General features: G+C 42.4%; 1 protein-coding gene across 2 annotated transcripts; it reads left to right on the top strand.

Moving 5' to 3' along the window:
• The first annotated feature begins 1,245 nt into the window (after window positions 1-1,245).
• On the top strand, window positions 1,246-27,245 carry TBC1D31 (TBC1 domain family member 31). Of its 2 annotated transcripts, XM_054167520.1 has the most exons (22): window positions 1,246-1,340; window positions 3,767-3,913; window positions 4,662-4,777; window positions 7,284-7,462; window positions 10,341-10,492; window positions 10,912-11,071; window positions 11,302-11,502; window positions 12,691-12,867; window positions 13,678-13,757; window positions 13,860-14,006; window positions 14,280-14,413; window positions 15,407-15,540; window positions 16,114-16,293; window positions 17,301-17,533; window positions 17,911-18,063; window positions 19,365-19,500; window positions 20,330-20,422; window positions 22,136-22,276; window positions 24,493-24,687; window positions 25,106-25,276; window positions 26,149-26,278; window positions 27,004-27,245. In XM_054167520.1, the coding sequence occupies exons 1-22, from the start codon at window positions 1,264-1,266 to the stop codon at window positions 27,144-27,146; spliced, it is 3,279 nt and encodes a 1,092-aa protein (XP_054023495.1). In that variant the 5' UTR covers window positions 1,246-1,263; the 3' UTR covers window positions 27,147-27,245. The 2 variants fall into 2 exon arrangements, with proteins under 2 accessions (XP_054023495.1, XP_009904104.2); XM_009905802.2 differs by lacking the exon at window positions 1,246-1,340 and having other exon boundaries at window positions 3,764-3,913; window positions 25,106-25,246.

The raw sequence follows: 27,245 nt of genomic DNA, 5'->3' as shown, positions 1-27,245 counted from the left end.
TACTGAATGTCCTGCTGCTTTCTTGCATTAAGTTGCAGAAATATTTCACAGCATCCCAAGTTGGAAGGGAACTCAAGGATCACGTGGTCCAAGCTTTCTGGACCAAAGCACCATCTAGACGACAGGTCCAGCATCCTGCCCAGCTGAATCTGAGAAGTGTCCAGTGCTGGGAAATCCCCCACTGCCCTGGGGAGATTATTCCAATGGCTGATTGCTCTCACTGTGAAAAATTCTCTGTGTCCAGTAGGAATCTCCTCAGGAGTAACTCATATCCATTACTCCTCATCTTTCCCATGTGACTCCTTGTAAAAAGAGATTCTCTATCTTCTTTGTAGCTACCTTCTAAATACTGGAATGTAGTAAGAAGGTCACCCCTGAGCCTTTTTACCTCCAGGCTGAACAAACCCAGTTCTCTCAGCCTTTCCTCATATGGCAGTTTCCCAGTCCTTCGATCACCTTTGTGGCCCTTCTCTGGACCCTCTCCCACCTGTCCACATCCTTTTGGCACAGCAGGGACCAAAGCTGAACACAATGTCCCACAAGTGCTGAGTGGGATGATGACTTTATCTCTCCTGGTGATGCCTGAGTGATGCAACCCAGCATCCTGTTCGCTTTCTTTGCTACTGCTCACTCATACTGAATTTCTTGTTCACCAGGACCCCCAGGACCCCTTCCACAGAACTGCCTCCCAGCTGGGTGGATCCCAGTCTGTGCTGCACTCCTGGATTATGTTTTCCCAAGCACAAGACCATACACTTGTCCTTGTTGAACTTCATAAGGTTCTTTTAGCCCGCTGCTCCAGCCTATCCAGGTGTTCTTGCAGGGTGGCTATCCCTCCCGAAGTGTCCACTTCCTAACCCAGATCACTTATAAGGATATTCAAGAGCATTGCACCCCACATCGATCCCTGGGGAGCGCCCTTTGTGACAGACGCGTTGCCAGTTTGAGAAGGAGCCATTTACCGCCATCCTCTGGGTGCGGCCTGTCACTTTACTAACTCGTCACTAACCGCGCTCTGCTCCCCGATTCCCGCCGCGGGCCCGGCGTGACGCCCGACAGGAAAACTACAACTCCCGGCCGGCGCAGGGGCCGCCGGGCGATCCAACCTCTCGGCAAGCTGGGGGGGTGGTGTCTGTCTCCTTTCTCTTGCTCTCCGTGGGTGAAGGGGGAGCGGGTTGTACCATGTGCGCGGCGTCCCCTGCCGCGGCGGCCGTTGGAGGAGTCCTGAAGGGAGGCGGCGAGCGCGGGAGCGTCAGGCCGAGGATGGAGAGCTGCGACGTGGGCGGCCGCCAGCAGGGCTCCATCTGGCACCGCAAGCCCGGCCCGGCGGCACCGCGGGGGTAACGGCCGGGGCAGGGGGCGGCGGGGGACGGCCGGGGCTCTGTGCTGAGCCGGTGGCAGCCGTGGCCGTCCCAAGCGCTGCGCCGCGGAGAAGAGGCCGAGGCAGCGGGCATCCCGAGGGGACGGGGCGGCGTGGGCAGGGCCAGCCAGAGCTCACCTGCCAGCTTCTGCGGGCTGGAGGAACAGCCCGGGGTTGCCGGGTTAGGTAATGGGAAGAAACGTTGCCACTGAAGGTGCAGCAAGTCCCCAAGGAGGCTGTGAAACCTCCGTGCGCAGAGGCGCTCACAACGTGGCTGGACAGTTATCCCAATGTAGTTTTGAGGCTTTAAATATACTGAAAAAAAAATACATAAGTGAACTCTCAGAGTTTAATTAAAATGTGAAATACTGCGAAAATGCTGTCTGTGCCAAGCTGAAGAACAGCAGTATGAATGCTGCTTTGCAGTGCCTGCATGGTGTTCCACCTGGGGAATCTGGATGCAGTTCCATCAAATCCTACTCTTACTCTCCTGGGTTAGTTTAGTGGCAAAGAAACTTCTGAAAGGCAGGGAGCAGTGTGGAGGAAGTCCTGGAAGACACTGTAACTGTGCTGATAAATACTTATATTTCAGGGTGTGCTCAGAATTAGAAGCCATACTTTGATTGTGGATTCTCATAATGACATTAAAGACCCTAACATCTCTAAATTTTAATTATAATTTAAAATAGCATCTTTAAAATGTATTTTTATGGCCCTTTTATTACAGATAAGAATGAGCTTAACGGGATCATGTACAAATACTTTTGTCTCTAGCCTGTGCCAGAGCTGCATGGCCCTTCCTTGTCTTCCAATCACAGAATGTTAGAGGTTGGAAGGGGCTTCCAGAGGTCACCAAGTCAAACCCCCATGCCAAAGCAAGATCACCTGGGGCAGACCGTTCAGGAATGCATCCAGGAGGGTTTTGAAAGTCGCCAGAGAAGGGCACTCCACAACCTCTCTAGGCAGCCTGTTCCAGTGTTCTGACACCCTCACCGTACAGAAGTGTCTCCTTGTGTTGAGGTGGAACCTCCTGTGTTCTGGTTTGTACCTGTGGTCTTTTGTGCCATCACTGGGCACCACTTACAAAAGCCTGGCACCTTCATCTTGCCACCCACCCCTCAGATACTTTTTGATAAGATGCCCTCTTGCCTTCTCTCAGCCTTCTCCAGACTAAACAGCCCCAGGTCTCTTAGTCTTCATAGGAGAGATGGATGTTCAAGTCCCACAATCTTCCTTGTAGCTCTCTGTTGGACTCTCTCCAACAGATCCTGTCTGTCTTTAATTGGGGAGCCCAAAACTGGACACAGTACTCCAGGTGTGGTCTCACCAGGGCAGAGTAGACAGGGAGAAGAACCTCCCTAGACCTGATGGACTCATACCTTTGTAACATACACTGACAATTGCATGCAAGTGTGGGGTTGCATACTCTGCTGTCTCAGAAACTGGTGTCTTGAGTAGCTATCAGCATGTTATATAGCCATGATCACAATACTCTGCAAGTGCCCTGAAGTCTTTAATCAGCCTAGCAATATCCTGTCCAGTTTTAGATGTGACTCTGAATTTACATCTGAATGGTGGTAAAAAATAATTGATTTGCTCAGTGTGCTCCAGTGTGTTACACATTCCTGTGTTACCTGCCCTAAGTAGTCCTGCTTTGCAGGGGTTGATGATCTCTGGAGGTCCCTTCCAACCCCTAGCGTTCTATGGTTCTATGATTCAGTGTCAGCCAAAAAGTCCAGGAGTGGCAGATTTCTCCAAGCTTAATGTCCTCCTTCCTGGAAAAGCCTTCCTCTTACAGCATAGCCTGCACATGGGCTTTAATTTTGCATTTGCCTCTATTTTATGCTCACAGCACAGTACAAAGAACAGTAAATACTGTTCCATGCTGTCTCAGGTGAATAATGGTAAAAATAGCTTTCTTCATGCTTCTGAAGATTGGAAAGAAGCAATATCAAAACCGATTTCCCTCCACCTCTAATACAAATGGTTCCTTACAGCAATTCATAGCTTCACTATTTTTTAGTGTATTTCTTAACAGTGATAATGAAGAGCCAAGCTGCATTCTGAGTGCTGAATTGGGCTTTTAGATACATTGGTAGATGATACACCAGCATACATGTTAGTGTTATGCATTGCTAACAAATGAAAATCCACATAAGAGGACTGTGAATGGTGGATTTCCCCTGTCTGCTTTGCATGCCCCTAACTACCTTCAAGCATAGTGAATGACTCTGTTTTAGTATATTAGAAATACATGATGTTTGGGGAAGAAGATTTTTCATAGTACAACATGAATGATTAGAATGTTAAAAACCATAAGCTGAGAGCATTTTAATCCTAGGATTTGGGGAAATACATGATAACAAAATTACTCTAAGCATGCTTGTCTTGCTTGTTTCTTTACAGGGTTATAGTAAACATTATTCATAGTGTCAAAGGCTACCACTCAAAGACCATACGTTTTGTGAATGTGGCTTTTGACAGTTCTGGAGACTCTTTGCTTGCTGGAGACCACCAAGGGAATATATATGTTTTTGACTTGAGTGGAAACAGGTAAGAATATTTTTATCCAGACATTTCAATTGACTTGATGTCTGTAATATTCAGGGGTATGGAACTTGCCTGGACAGCATGCCTCAGGGCTGCTTTTAACCCTCAGTTTTCCACGAGAGTGGAAAGAGAGAGTGGCTTGCTTAGAGCTGAAACTACAAGCCAGTGTCTCATATAGGCTCCTTAAATATTATTTTATTAGTTTAGCTCTTCCCAAAGATCAGAAGTTTGTAGCTCTAAACTGAACAGACAGCAATTGAACTTGCCTGGACAGCATGCCACAGGGCTGCTTTTAACCCTCAGTTTTCCATGAGAGTGGAAAGAGAGAGTGGCTTGCTCAGAGCTGAAACTACAAGCCAGTATCTCATACAGGCTCCTTAAATATTATTTTATTAGTTTAGCTCTTCCCAAAGATCAGAAGTTTGTAGCTCTAAACTGAACAGACAGCAATTTAACAGAAATCATCTATTGGTTGGTTATTCTTTGGACAGAACCAATCAATTAATGTGAGCCATGTATTGCAATAAGCTGGAGCTGGTATTGTCCCTTGCAGAGATGCATTAATCTGTCTTTTTACACTACCGAGTCTTAAAACATTGGCACTCAGATATAATCAGCTATCATTTATTTGCTCCCTTCTACTGAGTTATTTTTTTTCTCTCAGTGAAATATGTTGAAACTGGTTTAAGTTGTTGCTTGACATGGTGAACCAAAGCTTCCCAAACCAAGTAGAATGTGTGTTTTCCAATAGGTTTTACCTTGTTCAGCGCACAATGCAGCCTTGCACGGCTTTGGCATTTAATCTTCGTAGAAGGACAGAATTCCTTGTGGCTTTGGCAGATTATTCCATTAAGTGCTTTGATACAGGTAAGGAGAAATTGAAAGGCTCACTTTCTGGATTGCTATGAAAACCTATATAACTTTACTTTTAACTTTCTGGGTTTGGTTTGTTTGGGTTTTTTTAATGGAAATCTTCCAGTTCTGGGCCCCTCAGTTTAGGAAAGATGTTGAGATGCTGGAATGTGTCCAGAGAAGGGCAACAAAGGAAGCTGGTGAGGGATCTGGAGCACAAGCCCTTTGAGGAGAGGCTGAGAGAGCTCGGGTTGCTTAGCCTGGAGAAGAGACAGCTTAGGGGAAACCTTATTGCTGTCTACAACTACCTGAAGGGAGGTTGTAGCCAGGTGGGGGTTGGTCTCTTCTCCCAGGCAACCAGCACCAGAACAAGAGAACACAGTCTCAAGCTGCACCAGGGGAGGTTTAGGCTGGATGTTAGGAAGAAGTTCTTCATAGAAAGAGTGATTGGCCATTGGAATGTGCTGCCCAGGGAGGTGGTGGAGTCACCATCACTGGGAGTGTTTAAAAAGAGACTGGATGGGGTGCTTGGTGCCATGGTTTAGTTGATTAGATGGTGTTGGGTGATAGGTTGGACTTGATGATCTTGAAGGTCTTTTCCAACCTATTCTATTCTATTCTAATTCCATGCCATCTGTCCATAAGAGTGGCTATGTGGGTTATAGTCCTGTGAGTAAACGAAACGGCTTTGTCAGAGTTTCTTGCTCCCACTAAGTCATGCAGGCTTCTGTTTAACTGAAGTCTGACACAGGATCACAATTATGTGTGTTACCTTTTTTGGAAGCAATTCTTTATATGTTTCCTTAGAGTGAGGTGCTCTATGTAAAATCAAACCAAAATTAGTTCACAGTATGTTGGTTTGCAGCTGAACCAGTTATTAACTTTTTATAGTGAAATATTTAATGGGCTGCCCAGGGAGGTGGTGGAGTCACCGTCCCTGGAGGGCTTCAAAAAGGGATTGGACGTGGCACCTGAAGCCATGGTCCAGTAGTCATGAGGTCTTGGGTGACAGGTTGGACCTGATGATCTTTGAGGTCTTTTCCAACCTTATTGCCAATATACACTAAAAGAATTGTCAGTACTTGTGATCATGCAAGTAAATTTTTATCCTTGTTCCAAAGTGATATTGAAAAGTGACTTCACAGGCCACCTGTGTGTCTCTGCCTTGATTAGAAGTTAAATGGTGAGAGGCATTGACAGCTCATTCTTCATAAATTAACCTTAACCTACCAAAAAGTGCAGCTGTGATGTTTCATATCATCTGGATTTAAATCTCTTTTTTTTTAGTCATAGGAATCACTCACCTGCAGTTTTAGGGTTTGGTATTATTAGTGATGGTTTTAATGGAACACACTCTTTTCCAAAATGGAGGAGGAGTCAGGGTTAACATCTAAAATCCTCTATGCTTTTTCTTCTCCTTGCAACCAAAGTAAGACCAAAATCTTAATTATCCTATCGAGTCTTTCATGTTTATATGGTGCCCTTTCCAGGTGCCAAACCATAGTGAAGAATGTTTTAAAATATAAATGTCATTCACATAAGTCAGTATTGGATGAATTAGCCTTAGAGGTTTATTAGGTAATGTTCCATTCCCTTCTTTAGAAGCCATACTCTGTAATTCCATGTCATCCTCCCAAGTGACAACAGCTTTTGCACTCAGTTGTCCGTAAGCCCAGCAGAAATTCTGACTGTCAGGCTTTACAAGGTGCTTTATAGCCATCTCCCATATTTGATGCCACAGCAGTAGGTCAGCTGGAACCACCCCATGGGCTTGCCAGGCAAACTACCCAAGGTAAATAGCGTAATTGCCACAAATACAGTTTGGTTACTGAGGGATTAGTGGTCATGCAGTCATAAGGGAGACAGTGTAGTCAGAGGAACAATTTCTTTGGTATGCAATGCACAGCATAAAAATGTTTTGGACTCTAAAAAAATTAATAAGGTGTGCTTTCTGACTGTGCCTTTCTGTAGTCATAGTCTGCTGTCACTCAACCTTTCTTCCTTGCACCTGTAAATAGCTGCATAGCCATTCATAGATAGCCTGCAAGTAAAAACAAGTGGAGAGTTCTAACTGGAACATGCAGTCTCAACTTGTAGAGATTGCTGCAGATGTTCACATTGGTTAATTAGCCTGTGAGGTGTGCTGAACCTAATTTATCACAATGTTCCTGACTTTTGAAGATTAATTCTTAGGCTAAATTAAGCAAGTCTGTGCAGGTTGACTTTCTGTGTAGAGCCAAGAAAAACCTAAGAAATTTGTTCACTTGGAGATGAGGAGATGGTTATGGTATGATCACTATGTGAAGGCTGCTACCTTTGTTTCATGTTTGTTGGGTTGTGATGATAAATGGTGATATACTAGGTAGGCTTAGAAGGTAGGCTTAGAAGGTAGGCTTAGAGGGTAGGCTCAGATATACTAGGTAGGCTTTCACAGCATACTGTTAGCACAAAAGAGTAAAGTAGTGGTTGTTTCACTGAATGGCTTTCATACCCTTTTCAATCTTTTCATCATCTCCTGCAGAAACCAAGGAGCTAGTTAGTTGGATGAGGGGACATGATTCTTCAGTGTCATCCATCTCTGTCCATGGCTCAGGCAGGTATGCCATCACTACATCTGCTGATACAGCACAGCTGTGGGACTTGGACACCTTTCAAAGAAAAAGGAAGCTGAATGTTCGTCAGTCCGTGGGCATACAGAAGGTGAGTAAAGAGCAGTTAGTGAAGGGTGAGCGAGCATACCTCAGCAGGAGTAACACTGCATCTTCAAATCACAGTACTTGAAAGTGTTTCTTAAATTACAGCTGAATCTTTTTGGTGTTCTTTGGACATACCTCCTTAACTGTCATCCTTTCACATCACCCAGGCCACTGGAATCATGGCTCAGTAGTCGCACAGGGCTGCTGGAAACCTTTTTAGGAACTTTCATCTTTAGAGGTGCTCAAAACTTGGTTGGATATGACCTTAACTAACCAAATCTTTCCTAGAAGTTAGAGCTGGCTTCTAGACTGACCCTCATTTGACCTGAAGGTGGGCTCAGAGGACTTCTGGAGATCAATTCCAATGTGAATGATGCTGAGGTTTAGGGTGTTGTTAGAAAAACAGTTTTGTTGTCATAATGGTAGCTTCAGACAGTCACCACCTAGCCTGTTCAGCTGCCTATTCCAATGCTCCTTCTATATGCTGAGAAGTAACTCAGCAAAACAAAACTGCTGCTTTTCAGCCTAGTGGTTTCTTTGCTCTGGTATGCTGCACAGACACTGATACTGGAGCAACACAGGGGGTGAGAAGGATGATGTTTGTGTCAGGGAGTGGTTTAACCAGGTGCTGCATGGTTTGAAACAGGTCTGCCTGTGCCACCAAATGTCAAATTTTGGCATAAGTACTATAGAATTATATTGATGCAGTGCCTGGGCATAGCTTGCACACGTGCTGCCCTGCAGTGAATAGGCTCACAAACACCACTTCAATCTGAAGTTTTCACCAGGCTGGTCACTAAAAAGCCATGCTGATTTTGCAGAGGACAAGGTTACTCATCTGGGTGTCTTCACGTTCTAGGTCAGGAAGAATTTTTGTCAGCTTGAAATAGTCACCTACCAATTACTGTGGAAGATGATGCATAAATGTTTGCTTGTTGTATTAAAACTGTTGTGTAGTGCATGTCACTAAAATAATTATCATGCTCTCCTTCCAGAGATGGCTTCATTTCTTTAGTGAACAAGATTTTTCAACTTCTCAATGGCTTCCTTTGTGTAGACTATGTGTTAAGGGCTTCTTAATAAATGGAATTTGGTAGGATCAGGATATTACAGTATGGAAGCAACCTCTAAAATCAAACAGTAGTGACTATGATTGAATGAATAAATCACTGTTTGGAAACCAAGCACCTGCACTTTTGGTTTGGCTCTGCCATTTCTGATAGGACCTTGTACAAATAATCAAATTTATCTGGATTTTATTTTCCTGTCTTTAGAACAGAGAAAATGATCCTTACTTTCATGCCACAATTTAAGATGTACAGATAAGTGCTTTATTAAACCACAGCCCTGACATTCACTGTCTAAAGTTGGATTCTTGCTTGCTGTCTGAGCCATTGTAGTAGTGTTACACCAGTCTCTGTGGTGTACTTTTTTGTGCCTCTTTACATGAGCCCAGTTGCACTCCAACATACACCGTCTGTTAAGCTGGTATGGAGCAAAGCTAGTTTAAAAAGACAGACTGAGCTGCACACTGGAAGAATAGCAGATGAAAAACAAAAAGAGAAGAGCTAAGAGAAGACATCTATAATGACTGTTGTCAAAGCATCCCTGCTTATTCAGCTGCTGCTTGTGATAATTGTGGTATTTTTTCTAGGGCAAAGCAGAAAATGAGGAGCTGTTCATTACCCCAATTTACTAAAATTTATACTTTATCCATCTGCATGATAGGCATTGTCTAGATTTCCTCAGGGTTCCTGAATGAGGAAGAGCAGCTCAGTCAGTCTGAATATAAATGACTTTGGTAGGTGAGGTGACACTTTCCCTACAGGTAACTTTTGCTCACTATCAAGTGATTGAATTAGCTCGAACGTCCAACTTTCAGTCACTAACATTCAGCAAGATGAATCCCATCCCATGTATCCAGATTCACAGATTTTTCAAGGCCCCAAGAGAACTTTCAGAGCAAAACTCTGAACTTTGTAACACTGACTATTAATCTCAGCCAGGGAGTATTTCAGGTAGTCCCTCCAGTGTTCAGATACTAGTAGGCATTCTAAGTTTAACCTTCAAAGTGATAGGTACAGGCAATTTGCTGAACCTGCATATGATCTAAACCAGTAATTTAGCATTAAGCAAGGATGCATCTAAAGACATCCAAAAATGTAAACAATCCAAGGTTTTTTCATATTGAGAAAGATTACAAATAAACAAGAAACATGCTCAGAAAAATGGAACAAAAAAAAATACATTTACAAGCTTTTTGGTTTTATCTTCATTTATCCTCACAGTAAAATCTGCATTTCATAGCTGGAAAATACATTGCTAGGCTTTATATTTACTTGTAATAGTTTTGCATAAAAATACAGCGTTTAAGTCTGAAGATGAATGCTCTCTAGCATGCCTTTGGAGGCTCTTGGTACTATTTGAATGCTGGAGTTAGTTTTTAGAAGATGCAACAAGCAGTTGCTGAATGAGCAGTTCTACCCATGTCTTCCATCCCCTCCTCCTCCTGGTCTCATGTCCTCCCTGGGTATGTCATATCCTCTCTGACACACATCAGAAACCTTCACAAGATGGTTTAACAGTCATAAAAATAACACAGATAAAGAATTGTGTCAATTCAGGAAGGCAAAGCAGCTTAGCAAAGAGTACAAGTTCTGAACCAGCACAAGGGGGAGATAGCTTGCCTGGGCTGTAACAGGAAGGAGTCCTGCTGCTTGTGGGATCTAAGCCTTGCAGTGCAGCTGCATTACATAGTTACAGTAATAGCTATGCTGTCATGGTTTCTTGCTGTGTTTTATTTTGCCATGCACTTTGGCCCAATTTAAAGGCTACTTCCTTGACAACACAGTCCATTATTTTTCTTTTCCATATTCTTTCAGGTTTTTTTTCTTCCATTGAGTAACACCATCATCAGCTGTTTCAAAGATAATTCTGTTTTTGCATGGGAATTTGATACTCTTCACTGTAAATACCAGTTGCCAACTCCTGTAGAAGGTTCTGTATTACTTTATAAAGTCTTTGCAGTTACCAGGTAAATTGATTTTTTTAAACATTCTGAAGGCAGACCACAAAAACTGTAGCTTTAAAGCAGGTTTTCTTTCCTTATTTGCAATGTATTATGGAAGTACTGAGCTGTATACTATGATAAGCCTTTGAACTCTGTTGTGACTGATACTTTCAGCAAGGATCAATTGCAGGATTTATTGCAGTTCCATAGCAGTTGAAATAAAGTAAGTTGGTTTTTAGTGACCACTAAAATAAGTTTTGAAATATCCTTTGCAGAAGCAAATGTTGTTATCTAGAAGCTATTTTGTTCTTTCAGGAGAGTGCAACAGGAATAATGGCAGAATCAAAAGTTATCAGAGGGCATAGAAGGAAATGTATAATCTCTTTTTAGCTAATACTAACTTACAGTATTCTGATGGAAACTTTACCTCCTCTGTGATCCAGAGATGGCAGGATTTTTGTAGCTGGTGGAAAATCAAATCATCTTCACTTATGGTGTTTAGAATCAAAGCAGCTGATAAGAATAATCCAGATGCCTGCAAAAGTACGAGCTGTCCGCCATCTGGAATTCCTCCCTGACAGCTTTGATGGAGGCTCCAATCAGGTCAGGTTTTTTTTACAAAGCTTAAGACTGGGGTGTTTGCTTGGTTGATTCAACACATATGCTTGAAGGCTCTTGTGGGACACTGGGGATACGGGCCCATTCCACTCGAAAGGAATGTTGTCACGCTAAATGTTTGTTTAATTGCTCTTTTAGCATGTCATTGCTGAATCGGGTACTCCTCTTTGCTTGACGCTGACAGTAGTGACTGATGCATCCTTTTTAACTCACAGGTCCTTGGAGTGTTAAGTCAAGATAACATTATGAGATTTATCAACATAGAAACGTGCAAATTTCTTTTTGCCATTGGTGGTCATGAAGAGGGAATTAGTACAGCAGCCATTAGCCCCAGTGGACGCTATATTGCATCCGTAATGGAAAATGGTAGCCTTAATTTATACAGTGTCCAAGCTTTGACTCAAGAAGGAAGTAAGGTAGAGTATTTTACATTTCCTAAACCTGCAGCAAATCCCATTAAAGTTGATACTTGTCTACACAACTTTTGTATCAGCAGCGGTTTGCAGACACGTGTTGGTGTGCCATGTTTAACATTATAAGTAAAGAAAAAGTGCTTTATAAAGTTCCCTTCATAGTTACTCCAGCCTGTCAGGTAATATGGTGGGTATTAAGTATATTTATCACTCTGTTTCTGGTGTTGGGAGGAGGAGGAGGAGGAGATAATATTTCTTTTATAGCAATATGTGTAGACCAACTTACATTTTTAATGAAGTTTTGGGGGAGATGGAAAGAGCATAATTTTGCTGGTTCTGTGCTGTTTCCTACAGGAAATGTTTTGCAACTGATGGTCTCTTAAACTGCAGGGATGAATGATGTTTTTGTAATTGTGATTTTATTCATCTTGCTGTGTTACTGGGTGCCAGCATCCATCATTATGGCACAATCATACTCCTAATCCTTCCTAAACAACAACCATTCTAAATACTAGTTCTTATTTTATTAATTTATTAATGGGACTCAGTTTCTAAATCCAGGATTCCATGCATCTTTAATCACCATGTCTTTGAAGTAAGCAGCAACCAGCTTCAGATAATGAGGGAGTTGGAGCTGAGGGAGGATGTGTAAAGGTGTCACACGTACATTCCATCTGCACTTTTGCTGCCGGTTTGACTTGAACTGAGTTATCCACTGTGTTACTTGCTTTCCCAATCTCCACTGACTTAATACCTCCCTGACACTGAAGACTAATTAAAGTTTGCAAAGGTCTTTTTGTATTCTTTTTAACTGGTGCTATAGAAATGCAAAATGTTTCAGTGACATTGTGAGACATGCTGAAGTAAATAACCTGAACAGTACGTTATACACAGTTACGCTGTGCTAAGTACATCTTAGTGTTTGCTAAACAAGGAAATAACGTGGTGTTTGAGTTGGTTTGGAAGCTACATCAACCTTCTTACAGCCTTTCTAGTTTATTACAGCAGTTTTATTCACTGGCATAATTATTTAAGAGTATGCAGTCCATATATATTTATTTATAGCATAAGTGTTTCTAATCTCGCTATGGGCATCAAGCTCAGAAATATGGCCTATAAAACACACATCAAATTATAGTGTCATTGAATCTCTTACAAGATGCTAACTGCATTATTTTCACACAACATTAGCCTCTGCCACCCACATTCAAAGTAGTGGAAGATTGGTCCAAATGCACACCAGGGGCAAATCAACTGGCAATGAGAGTGACTTCGGGAAGGTCAGATCAGCCTTGGAAATCCAAAGGAACCAAAATCCAAACCAGATTGCTGAAAGTGCAAGCAAACTCATCGCTTGAAAATAAGGAGGTAGGAAGGAATTGCAAATATTTTGTTCCCCAGTCTTCAGCACTCAAATTTCATTGCAAAAAAAATAATAACATTTGGGCACTTACTTTAAGTTTGGGCACTGATTCACTTGGATGTTTGAGCAGGGAAGGGACTTAGGGGGTTTAGTGCCATTTCCTCTCTCTGCTTAGTCCATTCTCCTGTGTTATGTGACACAGCCAGAGCTGCCTCCAGCTTGGGATAGCTCTGAATTTGTTCGAGCAACTTGTGACATGGTTGGATATTGCTGGATCCCTGCTACCAAGCTGGCACTTGGAATGTCTGCCTAAAAGCCATTTCATTCTTCTATTTGAATCATTTATAAGATGCACAGCTCTGATATTTTTTTTTCTGTCATCACTATGCCCTCTTCTCTCTCTTGTCTTTATCTTGCATCTTATACGTATCTGTGTGTACAGACATAAATATGCACACATCTATATCTATGCCTGTATTTATCACCCTGTAACACTGATCACAACATGATCTGTCAGCATTCTTTATGTTTTCACCATATCCATCATTTAATAACACATAGTTGTAGTCAGATACGGTCTGCTCTGCTTCTGACTGAAATCGGCAGCAGCTGCTCTTTGAGTTCGATAGATAAATGAGCTTCGGAATTATCTGGGTTTGTTGTTGAAATACCAAGGATTATGTAACAGCAGTACACATTATTTTATTGTTTTATTACGTTAGGACCTTCAGTATTTAGCTGCTGTCATCAATTAGAATGCAGAGAGATTATGAGAGATAGATGCTTACATTTGTTGTTGATCCCCTGCTCCATAGAACGAATTGCCGGGCGGATTAAAGAAGGAACGTCTGCGGGCCTTGTTGAAAGGGTTTGGGGAATATCCAGCAAAGTACAGGTGTGTTTGTGGGCATGTTGCTGCTTGCACAGAATAAATTTGTTTGTGTTTACTGGCCTATGAAAGAGAAGTTGCCTGACTAAGTCTGCATTTTAATTGCAGGATGTTTGTTTGGCGTTCCTTATTACAACTTCCTGAAAACCACTTAGCGTTCAGGAGCCTAATAGATAAGGGCACACACAGTGCCTTTGTGAATATTCAAAAAGAGTATCCTATCAAAAGCAGGAAACTGCTGAGAGTTTTACAGAGGTAAAATATATGTGTTTATATTTATTTGACATTTTATTTCTTTACTTTCTTATAGTAATCTGAAATGTATCCCATAGCTGGAATCAGCTGTAAGAAACAAGTTTTAAATGAAAAAACTGTGCATTCATGCAGGTGGTTTTGTTTTATAACTCATAATCCTGCAACTATTCTGAACTTTACAAACTTTTAATGTTGTGGTTCCAAAAGGCACGTTATGTTTTCCTTTGGTATTGGATCAATGTTTTCTACTCCTTTGTTTGCCTTTGCATACAGGACCTTATCAGCTCTAGCTCACTGGTCTGCTATCTTTGCTGAGACACCTTATATTCCTTTGCTAGCATTCCCATTTGTAAAGTTATTCCAGAACAACCAGCTGATCTGCTTTGAAGTTGTTGCTACAGTAGTAGGTAAGCAATGATTTTAAGAACTCAGATATGCTGCAACTTGTTTAAGCTTTCCCACGCAAAAGAGCTTTTCCTGTTGAAATGAATGAGGTATTTCCTAAGTGGTCACCAGGCTCCCTTTTACAGGTGTTGCTGGGAATTAATATATAGCAACTGTGTGCTTCAAACAAAATCTTAGTTGTGAATAAAACAAGATATTAGAGTTCCTTTTGCAGTGTTTTCAGCAGAGAGTTAGCAGTTTAACACTATTTGTAAAGTCTAATCAGCAAAACCAAATGTATCTAACCTAATTATAACTATGGAAGTCCCTGAGACATGGGAAAAGTAGTCTCACACACATGCATCCTCAGCCACTCCCAGACGAAAAAGAATGGTCTCTTTTAAGGTTTTACTGTGTTTAGTTGTCCTAAGCATTTGGTAACTCAAAATTAGACATTTGGCTGAAAGCTGGCCATGGCTGTCTTCTGAAGAAATGTTCTGAATTAAAGAGCTTTACACTTACATTAATTGTTACAGCTGCTTCTAAGTCTGTAGAAGATATGTGCTGCCAAGCGTACTTGCCCGCTTCACAAACACATGCTGTTAGTAAATAAGTATCCAAGTTTGCAGAACTTACTATGTTAAAAATCACTTGATACAGGCTGTAGTTTCAGGAGACAGAAATACCAGGTTAAGTATTCCCATCTGCCTCCAACAACTTAGTCCTACAGCACATAGGCTGACTTCATTTTTGAGCTAGATCAGTTCCCTAGTCTGGTTCACAGTGTGCTGGCACAAACACTTACACCAGTGCAGCTGGAGGAGCAGTGTACTGCGGGGATGGTTTAGGAATAAACACTAAGAAGGAGGAGAGATGGGAATACCTTAAGTAGATTCTGCTGCCTAAAACCACCTATTAAATTCATAGCCTTTATAACCAAACCTTAAGGTTGGCCAGAGTCTGTCACTGGATTGCAGAGGATTTTGTTGTGGTGTGTCTTTTTTTTTCTCTTTCAGTTAACTTTTGTCAGCACTGGTTTGAGTATTTTCCAAATCCTCCAGTTAATGTTCTTAGTATGATGGAAAATGTTTTGGCACATCATGACAAAGAGCTGCTTGAGCATTTAATAAAACACAGTGTGACTTCACAGGTAATGTTCTAGCCAACTTTTGTACATAAAATGTCACTGCAGTGAATGATAGTGCACTAGTCTTTTATTTTGACATAATTCTTCTTTGAGGGAGTTTTCATTAAATAGCAGTGAATGCTATGGGAGTGCAAAGAATGTATCATTGCTTCTCTGCAGCTTTGCCTTCTCCATAGTCATAAATCTCACATACATGCTGCTGTAGTTCCTAGAACTGCTTGAAAATCTACTCATCAAATTATAAATGTACTGTTTGGGCTTTTTAAAGTTGAACGTAGGTGTGATGACTTCATTTTGTAATCCCTATTTATCCTTGGGGATGATTTCAGTTTCACAAGTCTAGCCAGAAGATTTAGACATCCAGTGAAATAGAAGATTTATTTATAATCACCCCATATTAACTTTGAATGTTTATAGTGATGGATAAAACTTACCTTATTCTGGTTAGTTCCTTATGCCTTTATAAATCAATAGATTTTTTTTGCTGTAAAGCAAGGAAATTCTGTGTTATTTCTTGAAAAGGAATGGTAAAATGGTACTAATGGATTCTTTTGTCAATTTTCCTAATTAATGTAGGTTTATGCATGGCCTCTTCTAGAAACACTGTTCTCTGAGGTTCTAACAAGAGAAGAATGGCTGAAAGTCTTTGACAATATCTTCTCCAACCATCCTTCGTACTTTCTGATGATTGTTGTTGCCTATATTATATGTTCCAGAGCTCCCCTGCTTCGCTGTAACAAAACAGTGGATTTTGAGGTAACCACCTTCATATTGAAGACAGTCATATGATAATGTGCCTACAGAGATGAATAAAACATTGTATCTGTTGTTAGGGAGGTTAGAAGGAGATGTTTCCACATTCATATATGTGGCAGGTTTAGGCTATGCCTTTAGAAGTTAGCTGCATATTTGTGAACGTTATCTAGTACCTGGCAAATACCCAATGGATGAGTAAAACAATGAGCAGTTTCATACAAGAAGTTTCAAAGCTTTCATAAGCTTTCTAATGCCTCTAAAAATTGTTTTGTAAACATCAATAGTTCATCAACCACAAAATAATTCTCCCTTTTTTGGGGGGGGGCGGGATCTAGTATGTACTTCTGCCTGTGGAGACAGGACACAGTCATTCTGCCACGTTGTTTCATTGGTTTGCTTCCAAGTTTGGCATTATCATTTGATGTTCTCTGAAGCTAAATTAAAATACTTCCTTATGTTTAGCCTTCCATGGGAGGAGGAGCTTTTCCTACACGAAAAACATCTCTGTAGGCAAATAAAGAGTTCCACCTTTAAATGTGTTTATAAGCAGTCAGTTCGACAGACACCAAGCAGGCACCGTTATTGCTACGTTTAATAATAACCAATTGAAAGAGTTTCTTGGTGAATAAGATACTTGACAGAATAGTTTTTCAAGAAGAGGAAACTCCAAGCTCCATGTTTGAACACCAGAAGTGGAGGGAAGTTTATCCAGTCTGTGCAGGAAGCTGGATATTAAACTCACACCTAGCTTTCCAGCTCCCTTACACAACTGCCACTTGAAGAGAAGAAACAGAACCAGAATATACTTCCGTAACTCGAAAAGGTTTGGGTCAAGTTGTTTGAGCTGGTAATACTTTTCCTAATCTGTAGGGCTAATTTTGTAATCCCTTTTTAAAGTCCCCTTTTGGGATATAGATCTTGCTAATTTACCCAACTATTGCCAAATAAGTATGTTAAGAACTTGCTTAGTCTCTTGTAGAATGTAAATGGAAGCATGTCTCTTACAGTATTTCTTCCATCATCATAACAACCTGGACATTGACGTTGTGATTAAGAAAGCTTATCATCTTATGGAGGCCACACCACTAGATATCCACCCACAACATATGCTTGATGACTTCATACCACTTACAAAAGGACAGTACCCTGCGTTTAACAAATATCCCAAGTTCATTGTGGATTATCAAACTCAGGAACGGGAGAGGATCAGACAGGATGAAATTGAATACTTACGAGAGAGGTATTGATGGGAAAGGTGAAGACAGTACCAAACTGGGAGGGACAGGTTCACACAATTGTTATTTCCTGTTCAAAGGTGTATGCTGGGGAAGAGACACAAGAAAATTCAGGAAGATGACTTTAAATGGCTGCTAACGTTTAGGAGTTACTAGATTTGACACGCTTTTAAGTTAAATTTGTAGGTTTATCGCAAACAAGAAATGTTTGCTAATTTGCAGGAAGTATTGGGCCGCTAGTCCTCCTCTTTTTCATGCACTTTATCAGGGGATGCCATACTCTTTCCTGACTGCATTTTGGCAGGTCTTTGCTAGTACAGTCATTAGTTTGTAAGTAATCACGACATGTCTTGATGCTTGGCTTGAATTTCCTTCCACTCAGACAAATAGCACATGAGCGGGAAGCTAAAGCACAGGAACGGAAAGCAGAAGATGAAGCCTGGTATCGAAAGCAGGAATTACTTCAAGAAGCTGAAGAGCAGAGGCGAAAAATGCTGCTGGAAGAAGAGGAGAAGCTGGCAGAACAGAGGCAGAGGTATGACAACATAAGAAGCATTAAGAGCCTGACTGCTGTATCCTACTGTTGCATTTTTAACCCTGAGTAAAAGAGCAATAACCAGGAATTTGTATAAATTGTAATGGGGGGAAACAGTTGGGTATGGTGGGTCAGATTTTGGTGTGGGAATGAAGTGTTCTGGGTTGTATTACAGCAGTGTTCTGGTTGCTGTATTACAGCCGAGTCACTTCCTATTTTTGTCTCAGCTCCCAGCCTTTTGTCTGATCTCTTCAGATTGTGAATGGTCTTAAGCAGTCAATGGCTGTGTGTTTGCATGCTAAGACTCCAGACTTGTACTGCAGGCAGACCCACACTGCAAATATGAGATTCACTTTCAGTATCAGTGACTGAGCATTCTTGTTTTTCTAGAGGATTTAGAAAAAAAACAAACCTGCTTTGTCTATCAGTTGCTGAGCAACGAGTTGTGATAGTCCTGAAGATGAACTGTTACTTGTAGCTGTGAAGGTTGAAAAGAATTTCAACTTCTCCTTTAGTTTTCTATGTCACAGAATGTTTAAGTTAGAAAAGACCCTTGGGATCATCAAGTCAGCTGTTAATGCTGCCAAGTTCACCACTTAACCACGTGTCACATCACCAGGCTTTTCTCTTACACCTCTGTAACCCCCAAAGCAAGCTGGCTTGGTTTTTAAAACGAGAGCAGTAAGCCTTTCTTTGCAAACTAATTCTTGAGTTTGTGATTTGGTTCATTGGAAAGAGTTTGACATTTTCCAAATAAACTTAGGACTAATTTTTGTGCAGCAAGAGGTACCAGGACACTGACAGTTGTTCTAAGGAATAGTTTCCAGTTCTGAATGAGTGAAAAAGTAAAAGAGTAAACTAAAATAGTAAAGTATTAAAGTAGAACAGAAACAGAGCAAAGATTCATTGGGTTCATTGCCATTAGATGATGTTTGTGTGAAAGAGTGATTGGCCACTGGAATGGGCTGCCTGTGGAGGTGGTGGAGTCACCATCACTGGAGGTGTTTAGGAAGAGACTGGATGGGGTGCTTGGTGCCATGGTTTAGTTGATTAGATAGTGTTGGATGATAGGTTGGACTCAATCTCAAAGGGCTTTTCCCACCTGGTTAATTCTATTCTATGAACTTAATTTTGTCGTGTAAAGGAAAACCATACAAGAAGGAAAACAACTATCCTAAGGTTTTTAAGTTAGAGATTAGATCATAATAGTTAATAGATAACTGCAGTGTGAGTTTGTGCTCTTTGGTGTCAATCTCATGTTTATACAAGTTCCTTTGTTTCTGCTTGTCATGACCTTGAAGATTAGCTGCTGCAAGAAGAGAACTGAAAGCTAAGGAACTACAATTCCTTGATGCTTCAAGACGGCGCTTCCTGAAGTACCAGCAAGATCGGCGCCAAATGGAACTGAAGCGCCTGGAGGATGAAATTGCAAGAAAGGCTGAGTATTGCTCAAGCAATTTTTTTTCTTGAAGCTTTTATTAGTGAAAATAAACAAGGAGAAAATGCTTAAGTAAAATTTCAGCTGATGCAGCTTGCAAGCACAGAGGTGTATTTCTCACGAGATGGACAGCTTTAAGTGGTGAATGCACAATTCAACACTTTTATTTGACACATCTTATCTTCTACTGACTTGCTTTAACTGGTAAAATTCCTGAGAAAAACCAGGTTAATCTGACAGTGTTGACTGAAAAGATCTGCAACATCCCCTGGGCAGGCCTGGCTCTGCTTCCTTCTTACCACCTTAGGCACCATGCCATGCAGATGCTGAGAGTGGAAGCTTTTGAAGCTCATGGGCACAAAGTTAGTCTTTGCTGGGCCACTTCGTCTCATGTCTCAGCACCACGCTTTGTGGAGTGCAGCACAACTGTACATTTGTTTCTGCAGTCAGGGCACTGTATGATTCCTTAGCTCCAGCTCAGCACAGGTTCTGCCAGGTGCAAAGTAGCCACTTCACTGTCTGCATACCATTGTCCACAGCATTCTGGATTCAGAGACTCCTTGTCTGGATTCAGAGCTGCATCTGGCAGATCAAGCCTGAGACTTCCCTAATATGCTAGGCTGGATGCAAAACTATTCCTGTGCCTTTTCTCCACCTTGCCCTGTACTTTCTGTTGTTTGTGGTAGGAGAAGAAGTTAACTAGAATTCAGAAGCAGGGTGTGGATTGGGGTTTTGAACATTCTTCTTCTTTTTTTCCCCTTAATTTTTTATATGTTTTAAGGGGAAATCGTTTCTCCTTTATATTCATGTGTTTCTCTTCTCCTCAAGGCATCCATAAGAGAGCAGGAAACTGCTGCTGCTCTTCAGGATGTAGAAGCACAATGGATGGAACTTGAATCACAAAGGCAGCTTTTTGAACAGGTAATTCTCCCCCTCTACTCAGCTCTGGTGAGACCCCACCTGGAGTACTGCCTCCAGTTCTGGAGCCCCTACTACAAGAGGGATATGGAGGTGCTGGAACGTGTCCAGAGAAGGGCCATGAGGATGATATCCAACCCTGACTGATATCAGGGTTGGAAGGGACCACAAGGATCATCTAGTTCCAACCCCCCTGCTATGGGCAGGGACACCCCACACTAGATCAGGCCGGCCAGAGCCTCATCCAGCCTGGTCTTAAACACCTCCAAGGATGGGGCCTTAACCACCTCCCTGGACAACCCATTCCAGGGCTTCACCACTCTCATGATGAACTTCTTCCTCCTCATGTCCAGCCTGAATCTCCCCACCTCCAGCTTCATTCCATTCCCCCTACTCCTATCACTCCCTGATATCCTGAGAAGTCCCTCCCCAGCCTTCTTGTAGGCCCCGTTCAGATACAGGAAGACCACAGTAAGATCACCTCAGAGCCTTCTCTTCTCCAGACTGAACAGCCCCAACTCTTTCAGTCTGTCCTCATAAGAGAGGTGCTCCAGCCCTCTGATCATCCTCATGGCCCTTCTCTGGGCATGTTCCAGCATGTCCATATCCCTCTTGTAATAGGGGCTCCAGAACTGGACCAGCACTCCAAAGAGTTTAAATCAAAAATACTATTCAAAGTTAAATATTACTTAATTGTTATAAAATAATTACTATAGATTAGTGAAAAGCAAGGCTGCCAATAGAAGGCTTCTGTAAGGTCCAGTTTGACTAGAAATAGTCAGGTAAGCATTTAGAAGTCATGGGTACGTGTTCCCATTTTGCCTAAGTGCAAACCTGATGGAATGCAAGCAGAAGTGGCCATCCAGATAGCTAACCCTTACTTGGAAGCACGTGTCTGCTTGTGTTTGGTCTGTTAACATTTTTGGCTGTAGGCTTTCTTTTAGCATTTACTTGTTAAACACACAGCCAACTCTATTGTGGCTACATAACAGAAATCAGGCTAAGCTGACTACAGTATGTGTGAAGTCATTTGTTGAAGGGAAGTAATTCTGCAGTGACCATCCTCTTTAAGCTAGAAAGGTAGCAATTCTTCCTTTACCTAACTGAGGACATGGCTGCCCACCAGAGCCTGCTGTGCCCTGAACTGATTGTTGCACTGTCCTCAGCGAGGGGCTGTATTCAAGCTGTGCGTGTTAACTTTGCTTTGGTACCCTGCTGACACAGCTCAACAGATTCCCACAGGCCTGGCAGAGGGGTATGTCTCCTCCACAAAAGTGTGTCAATATGCCCTGGTGAATGTGAGAAAAAGATGGCAAGAGTTAAAATTCCATTTCTAGATCTACTGCTGATTCCTACTACTTTGGGAAATCACCTCTGCATTCAAGCTGCAGATGTGTCCATTATAACTCCCTGCACCACGTAACATGATTTATGTTTGTGAAACGTTCTGAGAGTTTGGCTAAAATATGCCATTAAAACTGCAGAATATTCTCATGCTTAATCAAATTCATGTGAGTTGGAATCCTGCTTTTATGCCCCTCTGTAATCCAGGGAATGGAATCACACCAGTGTCAACCTGCAAGACCACTGTGATGACTCAAGTGGGAGACAGGTGGAGATATTCACATGCTAATTAAATTTTGATCAATGTTAAAGAGAAAATTACAAGTGTGGGTCAGTAGCTTAGCAACAAGAATTTGTTTGTATGTTTGGCAGCATCTAATCAAAGATCAAGAGGCAGTCACAAGGGAAATCAAAGAAGAGGTGGATGCCCATCAAAGAAAGGTGGATCTGGAAGATCATCTTCTTCAGCGATTGATGGAAATAGAGAAAGAAGAAAGGCAGAAAGCTCAGACAGTAAGATGATTGGATCTTAGCATGTGTATGGGGAGCTAGTAATCTAAGTAGTGTAAGTAGTACTAGTTACTAGTGTTTTATCACAGTATCACACAGTATCACCAAGGTTGGAAGAGACCTCAAAGATCATCAAGTCCAACCTGTCACCACAGACCTCATGACTAAACCATGGCACCAAGTGCCACATCCAATCCCCTCTTGAACACCTCCAGGGACAGTGACTCCACCACCTCCCTGGGCAGCACATTCCAATGGCAAATGACTCTCTCAGTGAAGAGCTTTCTCTTCACCTCGAGCCTAAACTTCCCCTGGCACTGCTTGAGACTGTGTCCCCTTGTTCTGGTGCTGGTTACTAGAGAGAAGAGACCAACCCCCTCCTGGCTACAACCCCCCTTCAGGTAGTTGTAGACAGCAATGAGGTCTCCCCTGAGCCTCCTCCTGGCTAAACATACCCAGCTCCCTCAGCCTCTCCTCATAGGGCTTGTGTTCAAGGCCTCTCACCAGCCATTAACTAAATCAAGTTAATATGACAGTGTTTTCCAAAGTCTCATTTACATGTACCTATACTAATAGATTCCAGTGGTATGTTTAAAGCTTTGAGGGTTTCAAAAATCTGACTGAAGTGTCCAAACAGCTATCCAATACTGAAATGCTCTGGGCCTGCCCTGGGTATCAATTATACTTCTCAGAACTCAGAAGGCATATGAGACTCAAAAGTGCTTTTCAAAATAAGTCATCCTTCTGTTAAGGAATATGTTTTATTTGTAACCATAATCAAATGAAAGTAAGCCTCAAAGGAACTTTTCAGTTGGTAGGACTTGGCAGGAAATTCAGCTGGAGAAGCTGTCTTCTGGAGCACAGTCATGAATGTGTATAGCTTAGCATTAGGAATTGTTCAGACCTTCAAGATCAGAACTTATAACTGCACAGTTGGAAAAATAGTTGCAACTAACCCACTGTCCATATGCTTGGCATCTGCATTTATATTTTGTCTAGAAATAAACATATGGGTCTGAATTTTTGTAAACAGCCTTTGATTTTTGGAAGCAGATGGATGTGGGTGGAAGTACTGGCATGCAGGTATCAATCTTATGTTAATTGCACCTGTACATTGTATTAAATCCTTAAAATCATGGAGAGGGTTGAGGTTGATGCTTCAGTCCAAAAGATTTTTTTTAAAAAGGCAAAAAAACCAAACCCCAACCAAAAAATACAACCAAAAAAAGAGTAAGAAGGATGAAGGAGCAGCAGAAGAAAGTCCTGAAAGATGAGACAGCCTGCTGTAATGAGCGGAGAAGTGGCAGTGTAGGTGCAGTCCCCCAGCAGGGATGTGCAATAGTGATACTGGAGAACACTTTGGTTCATCTTACCTTATCTGTATGTAACACATCCAAGTGCCGGCTTCTGCACATTGGCCACAACAACCCCATGCAGAGCTACAGGCTGGGGTCAGAGTGGCTGGAGAACAGCCACGCAGAGAGGGACGTGGGGGTGCTGGTCGATGGTAGACTGAACATGAGCCTGCAGTGTGCCCAGGCAGCCAAGAGGGCCAATGGCATTCTGGCCTGCATCAGGAGCAGTGTGGCCAGCAGGAGCAGGGAGGTCATTCTGCCCCTGTACACTGCACTGGTTAGGCCGCACCTCGAGTACTGTGTCCAGTTCTGGGCCCCTCAGTTTAGGAAGGACATCGAGACACTTGAACATGTCCAGAGAAGGGCAACAAGGCTGGTGAGGGGTTTGGAACACAAGCCCTATGAGGAGAGGCTGAGGGAGCTGGGGTTGCTTAGCCTGGAGAAGAGGAGATTCAGGGGTGACCTTATTACTCTCTACAACTACCTGAAGGGAGGTTGTAGACAGACGGATGTTGGTCTCTTCTCCCAGGCAGCCAGTACCAGAACAAGAGGACACAGTCTCAGGCTGCACCAGGGGAGGTTCAGGCTGGATGTTAGGAAAAAGTTCTATACAGAGAGAGTGATTGCACATTGGAATGGGCTGCCTGGGGAGGTGGTGGAGTCGCCATCATTGGAGGTTTTCAGGAGAGGACTTGATGGGGTGCTTGGTGCCATGGGTTAGCTGTTTAGGTGGTGTTGGATTGGTTGATGGGTTGGACGCGATGATCTTGAATGTCTCTTCCAACCTGGTTTATTCCATGTATTCTAAGGCTGTGTACTTGAAATAGAGCAAATGGATTCCTGGTAAGAACTGTATTTTCTTAGGTGGCTGAAGAAAATTTAGCCAGAGCAGAGCAGAAACGCAGTGCCGCTGACTGGAGGTTGCGAGCGCTGCAGAAACTGCGAAGCGATGATCGGGATCGTGAGAAGCGTTACGAAGAGATAGCCAAGGTCCTGCACGACAACAGGGTGAGAGAGGCTGAGCTGCTGAATGCCATGAGAGAAGCAGAAGAAAAGAAGGTATTTGCATTATTTCTTCTTCTAAGTGAGACTGACACAAACGTGTCTGTTGCCCATAATGTGGCAGAGCCTGAAACCCAAAAGTATTGAAGAAATAGGTTGTTAGAAATCACCATTCCCGTTTTGTCTGGAAGTTTCCAGAAGCACAAGAGCAAAAGGGTGAGGATACTTTAGGCCCAGGAAAGCATATTTCTAGTTCTTTGTGTTACTTTCATCTTTTTTTCCTCTGACCCAAGAGTTTTACCTTTCTCCAGGTGTTGTAATGAGAAGTTTTTCCTCAAAGAAACATCCACTCAGCTAAATAACATATAGGTTGATTTAAGGGTGAAGTGCAAGCCGTAACAATCCAGCTGGGTTTACTGCTTGCTTTTTAACTTGCAACACATTTGTTGAAGACACGTTTAATATCTCTGCACAGTGGAAAGGAGTTACAGAGAAAAAAGCTCAACTGGAGGAAGAGCAGAAGGCTGCTGCTGCTGCGGATGAGCACCGGAAGCAGTTTTTAGACGACAGAATGAGGGAGACATTAGAATTGGCTGAAAAGCTGCAAAGAAAGGAAGCCTGTTTTGGTGAGCGTGTAGATAATGCAGTTCTCTCATGAGCATGTTGGCACGAAGCATTCAACGACCGAATGCAGAGTGTCCAGCATTAGAGATCAACTTAGGATCAACTCCTTCACATGAGTATTTTTTGGCAATACTGTTTCATGAAACCCGTATCTCAGGCTGGACTTGGAAAGGAATCTTGGTTTGATGTCTATCAGATGCAGCAATATAAATGGCATTTTTTTGTGGGAGCACAGGCTTAGATCAGCTTTAGCCGACTGTAAAATCACATCCCTTGAAAATCCTCGCTTAAATAACATATTAGCAAACGCGCTACTAAAAAGTGATTTTGCCAAGTGTTTGTTCACAGGAGGAAAAACAACATCCATGCCCTTCCAGAACTTGCCAGTACATCTTTCTTTAATGCTGCATGTGTGTGTTTGCAGATATTTCTCCTCTCTCCCCATCTCTGCCCGGCTCACACAAGATTGGCGATTAGTTATTAAGATTAGGCGATCAGTATGGCTCTGGGCAAACATTTTCAGCCTGTGCCCTTATTTTACCTCGTGGTTTTTTACTAGGGAATAATTTGCAGCTGCAAATTATTAAAATGGGTGTCTCCTTCTAAAACTGCAGCTATGAGTGGTGATATTCCACATGAGCTTAGTGGCCTGTTTGTCAGCAGATGAATTACATAGGAAGAAACAGCACGTGTGGAGCTGCCATTTCTTAAAATCAAATGCAGTGATGCATAGCTTTGACCCATAGAGAGGAACATTGACCTGTGATTCCGAGCAAATTGTACTTGCCATTAGATGGAGTGAATGATTGTTCCAGTATTGCTTCCTGGGGAAAAAACCATTTCACCTCAAGCTAGAAAAAGTCACTAAAAATCCAAACACTTTCCATTTACAAGGGAACCTTCTCCCCATTTCCAACAGATTTAAGGGCCAGACGTACACAGGGAGGGGTGGAGCTGCAGCAGGTGCCACGGTCTGGAAACATCTGCCTGAATGATTTGTCTGCATCAGAGTCATCATTGCACGGTAAATGTCTAAGTTAGGGCTGTGCTTTCTTTCACGTTTCGTTTCAGAAGCACTGCTGGAACACCTCAGTGTGCAATTGAGTCATTACTAGTTGCGTAGGTGTTCAGTGGATAGTAAACCAGTTTATAATTGCATTGTATTTCACACCTGCAAAAATGTCTTCACTACCAGGTGAAGACTACTAGGTAGGAAGTGCCTGAAGAGTCACATCTTGAGAATGGTCATATTAAACCTTACCCTAGTTTAATCCAACTCTGACCTGATATTTCCCCCCCCCCCTATACTTCTTGTTTTCATAGTTATGGGTGATTGGAGGGGGCTGAGAAGATGTCAAACTGTCTTTCACCAAAATCTTCCTGAGAGTTAGAGTCAGGAGTTAGTCTGCAGTTAATTCCTTGGGTTGTCCTAGGTGTTACAGCCAGTGAAAGCACATTTTAAAATCATCAGTGCTTAATGCATTGTAAGTACAAACCCCTTCACACAATGGGGAACAGCTGTCTATGGACCTGCCATAGCAGCTTTTCAGCAGCTGGCCCTTTCATAACAAAACATGGGCACCACTTTCAAAGAACTTGCCTTTATGGGTTTTAGGGGTGGCTTATGTACACTAGTACTAAAAAAAAAACCCCAAACATCTCATTTCTATGCCAGAGAGCTGTTTTGCAGAAGGTGTTCCTAGGGCTTGTTTATAGCAAACCATAAAGTCCCAGTTTCTTGTTCTCAAGTGTCTTTGGACAGAAGACGAGATCTGGCACGCCAGGAACGGGACCTGATGGCAGAAGTCAGACAGCTCAGGCAAAAGCTTACCTCACGGGCTCGAGCTAAACATCCTACTACACCATTCCCAGCTACAAAGTGGACACCTTGAGATGGTTTACTCTGGACCTCAGCTGTACTTTCACATTGCTAATGATTGAAATGCTAAACATGTACAGTGTGACACAGGACTGATCACAGGTTGTTTATG

Source organism: Dryobates pubescens, chromosome 14, assembly GCF_014839835.1.
Source record: "Dryobates pubescens isolate bDryPub1 chromosome 14, bDryPub1.pri, whole genome shotgun sequence".
Taxonomy (NCBI): Eukaryota; Metazoa; Chordata; class Aves; order Piciformes; family Picidae; genus Dryobates; species Dryobates pubescens.
The sequence above is the reverse complement of the archived record's forward strand: the minus strand, read 5'-3'. Positions and strand labels throughout refer to the sequence as shown.

Bases quoted from the DNA above. Each gene is read 5' to 3' on its own strand.
- TBC1D31 (XM_054167520.1), top strand. From the start codon at position 1,264: ATGGAGAGCTGCGACGTGGGCGGCCGCCAGCAGGGCTCCATCTGGCAC. The intron at 4,778-7,283 runs GTAAGGAGAAAT...CATCTCCTGCAG, and splicing joins CATTAAGTGCTTTGATACAG to AAACCAAGGAGCTAGTTAGT. The intron at 22,277-24,492 runs GTAAGATGATTG...GTATTTTCTTAG, and splicing joins AAAGGCAGAAAGCTCAGACA to GTGGCTGAAGAAAATTTAGC.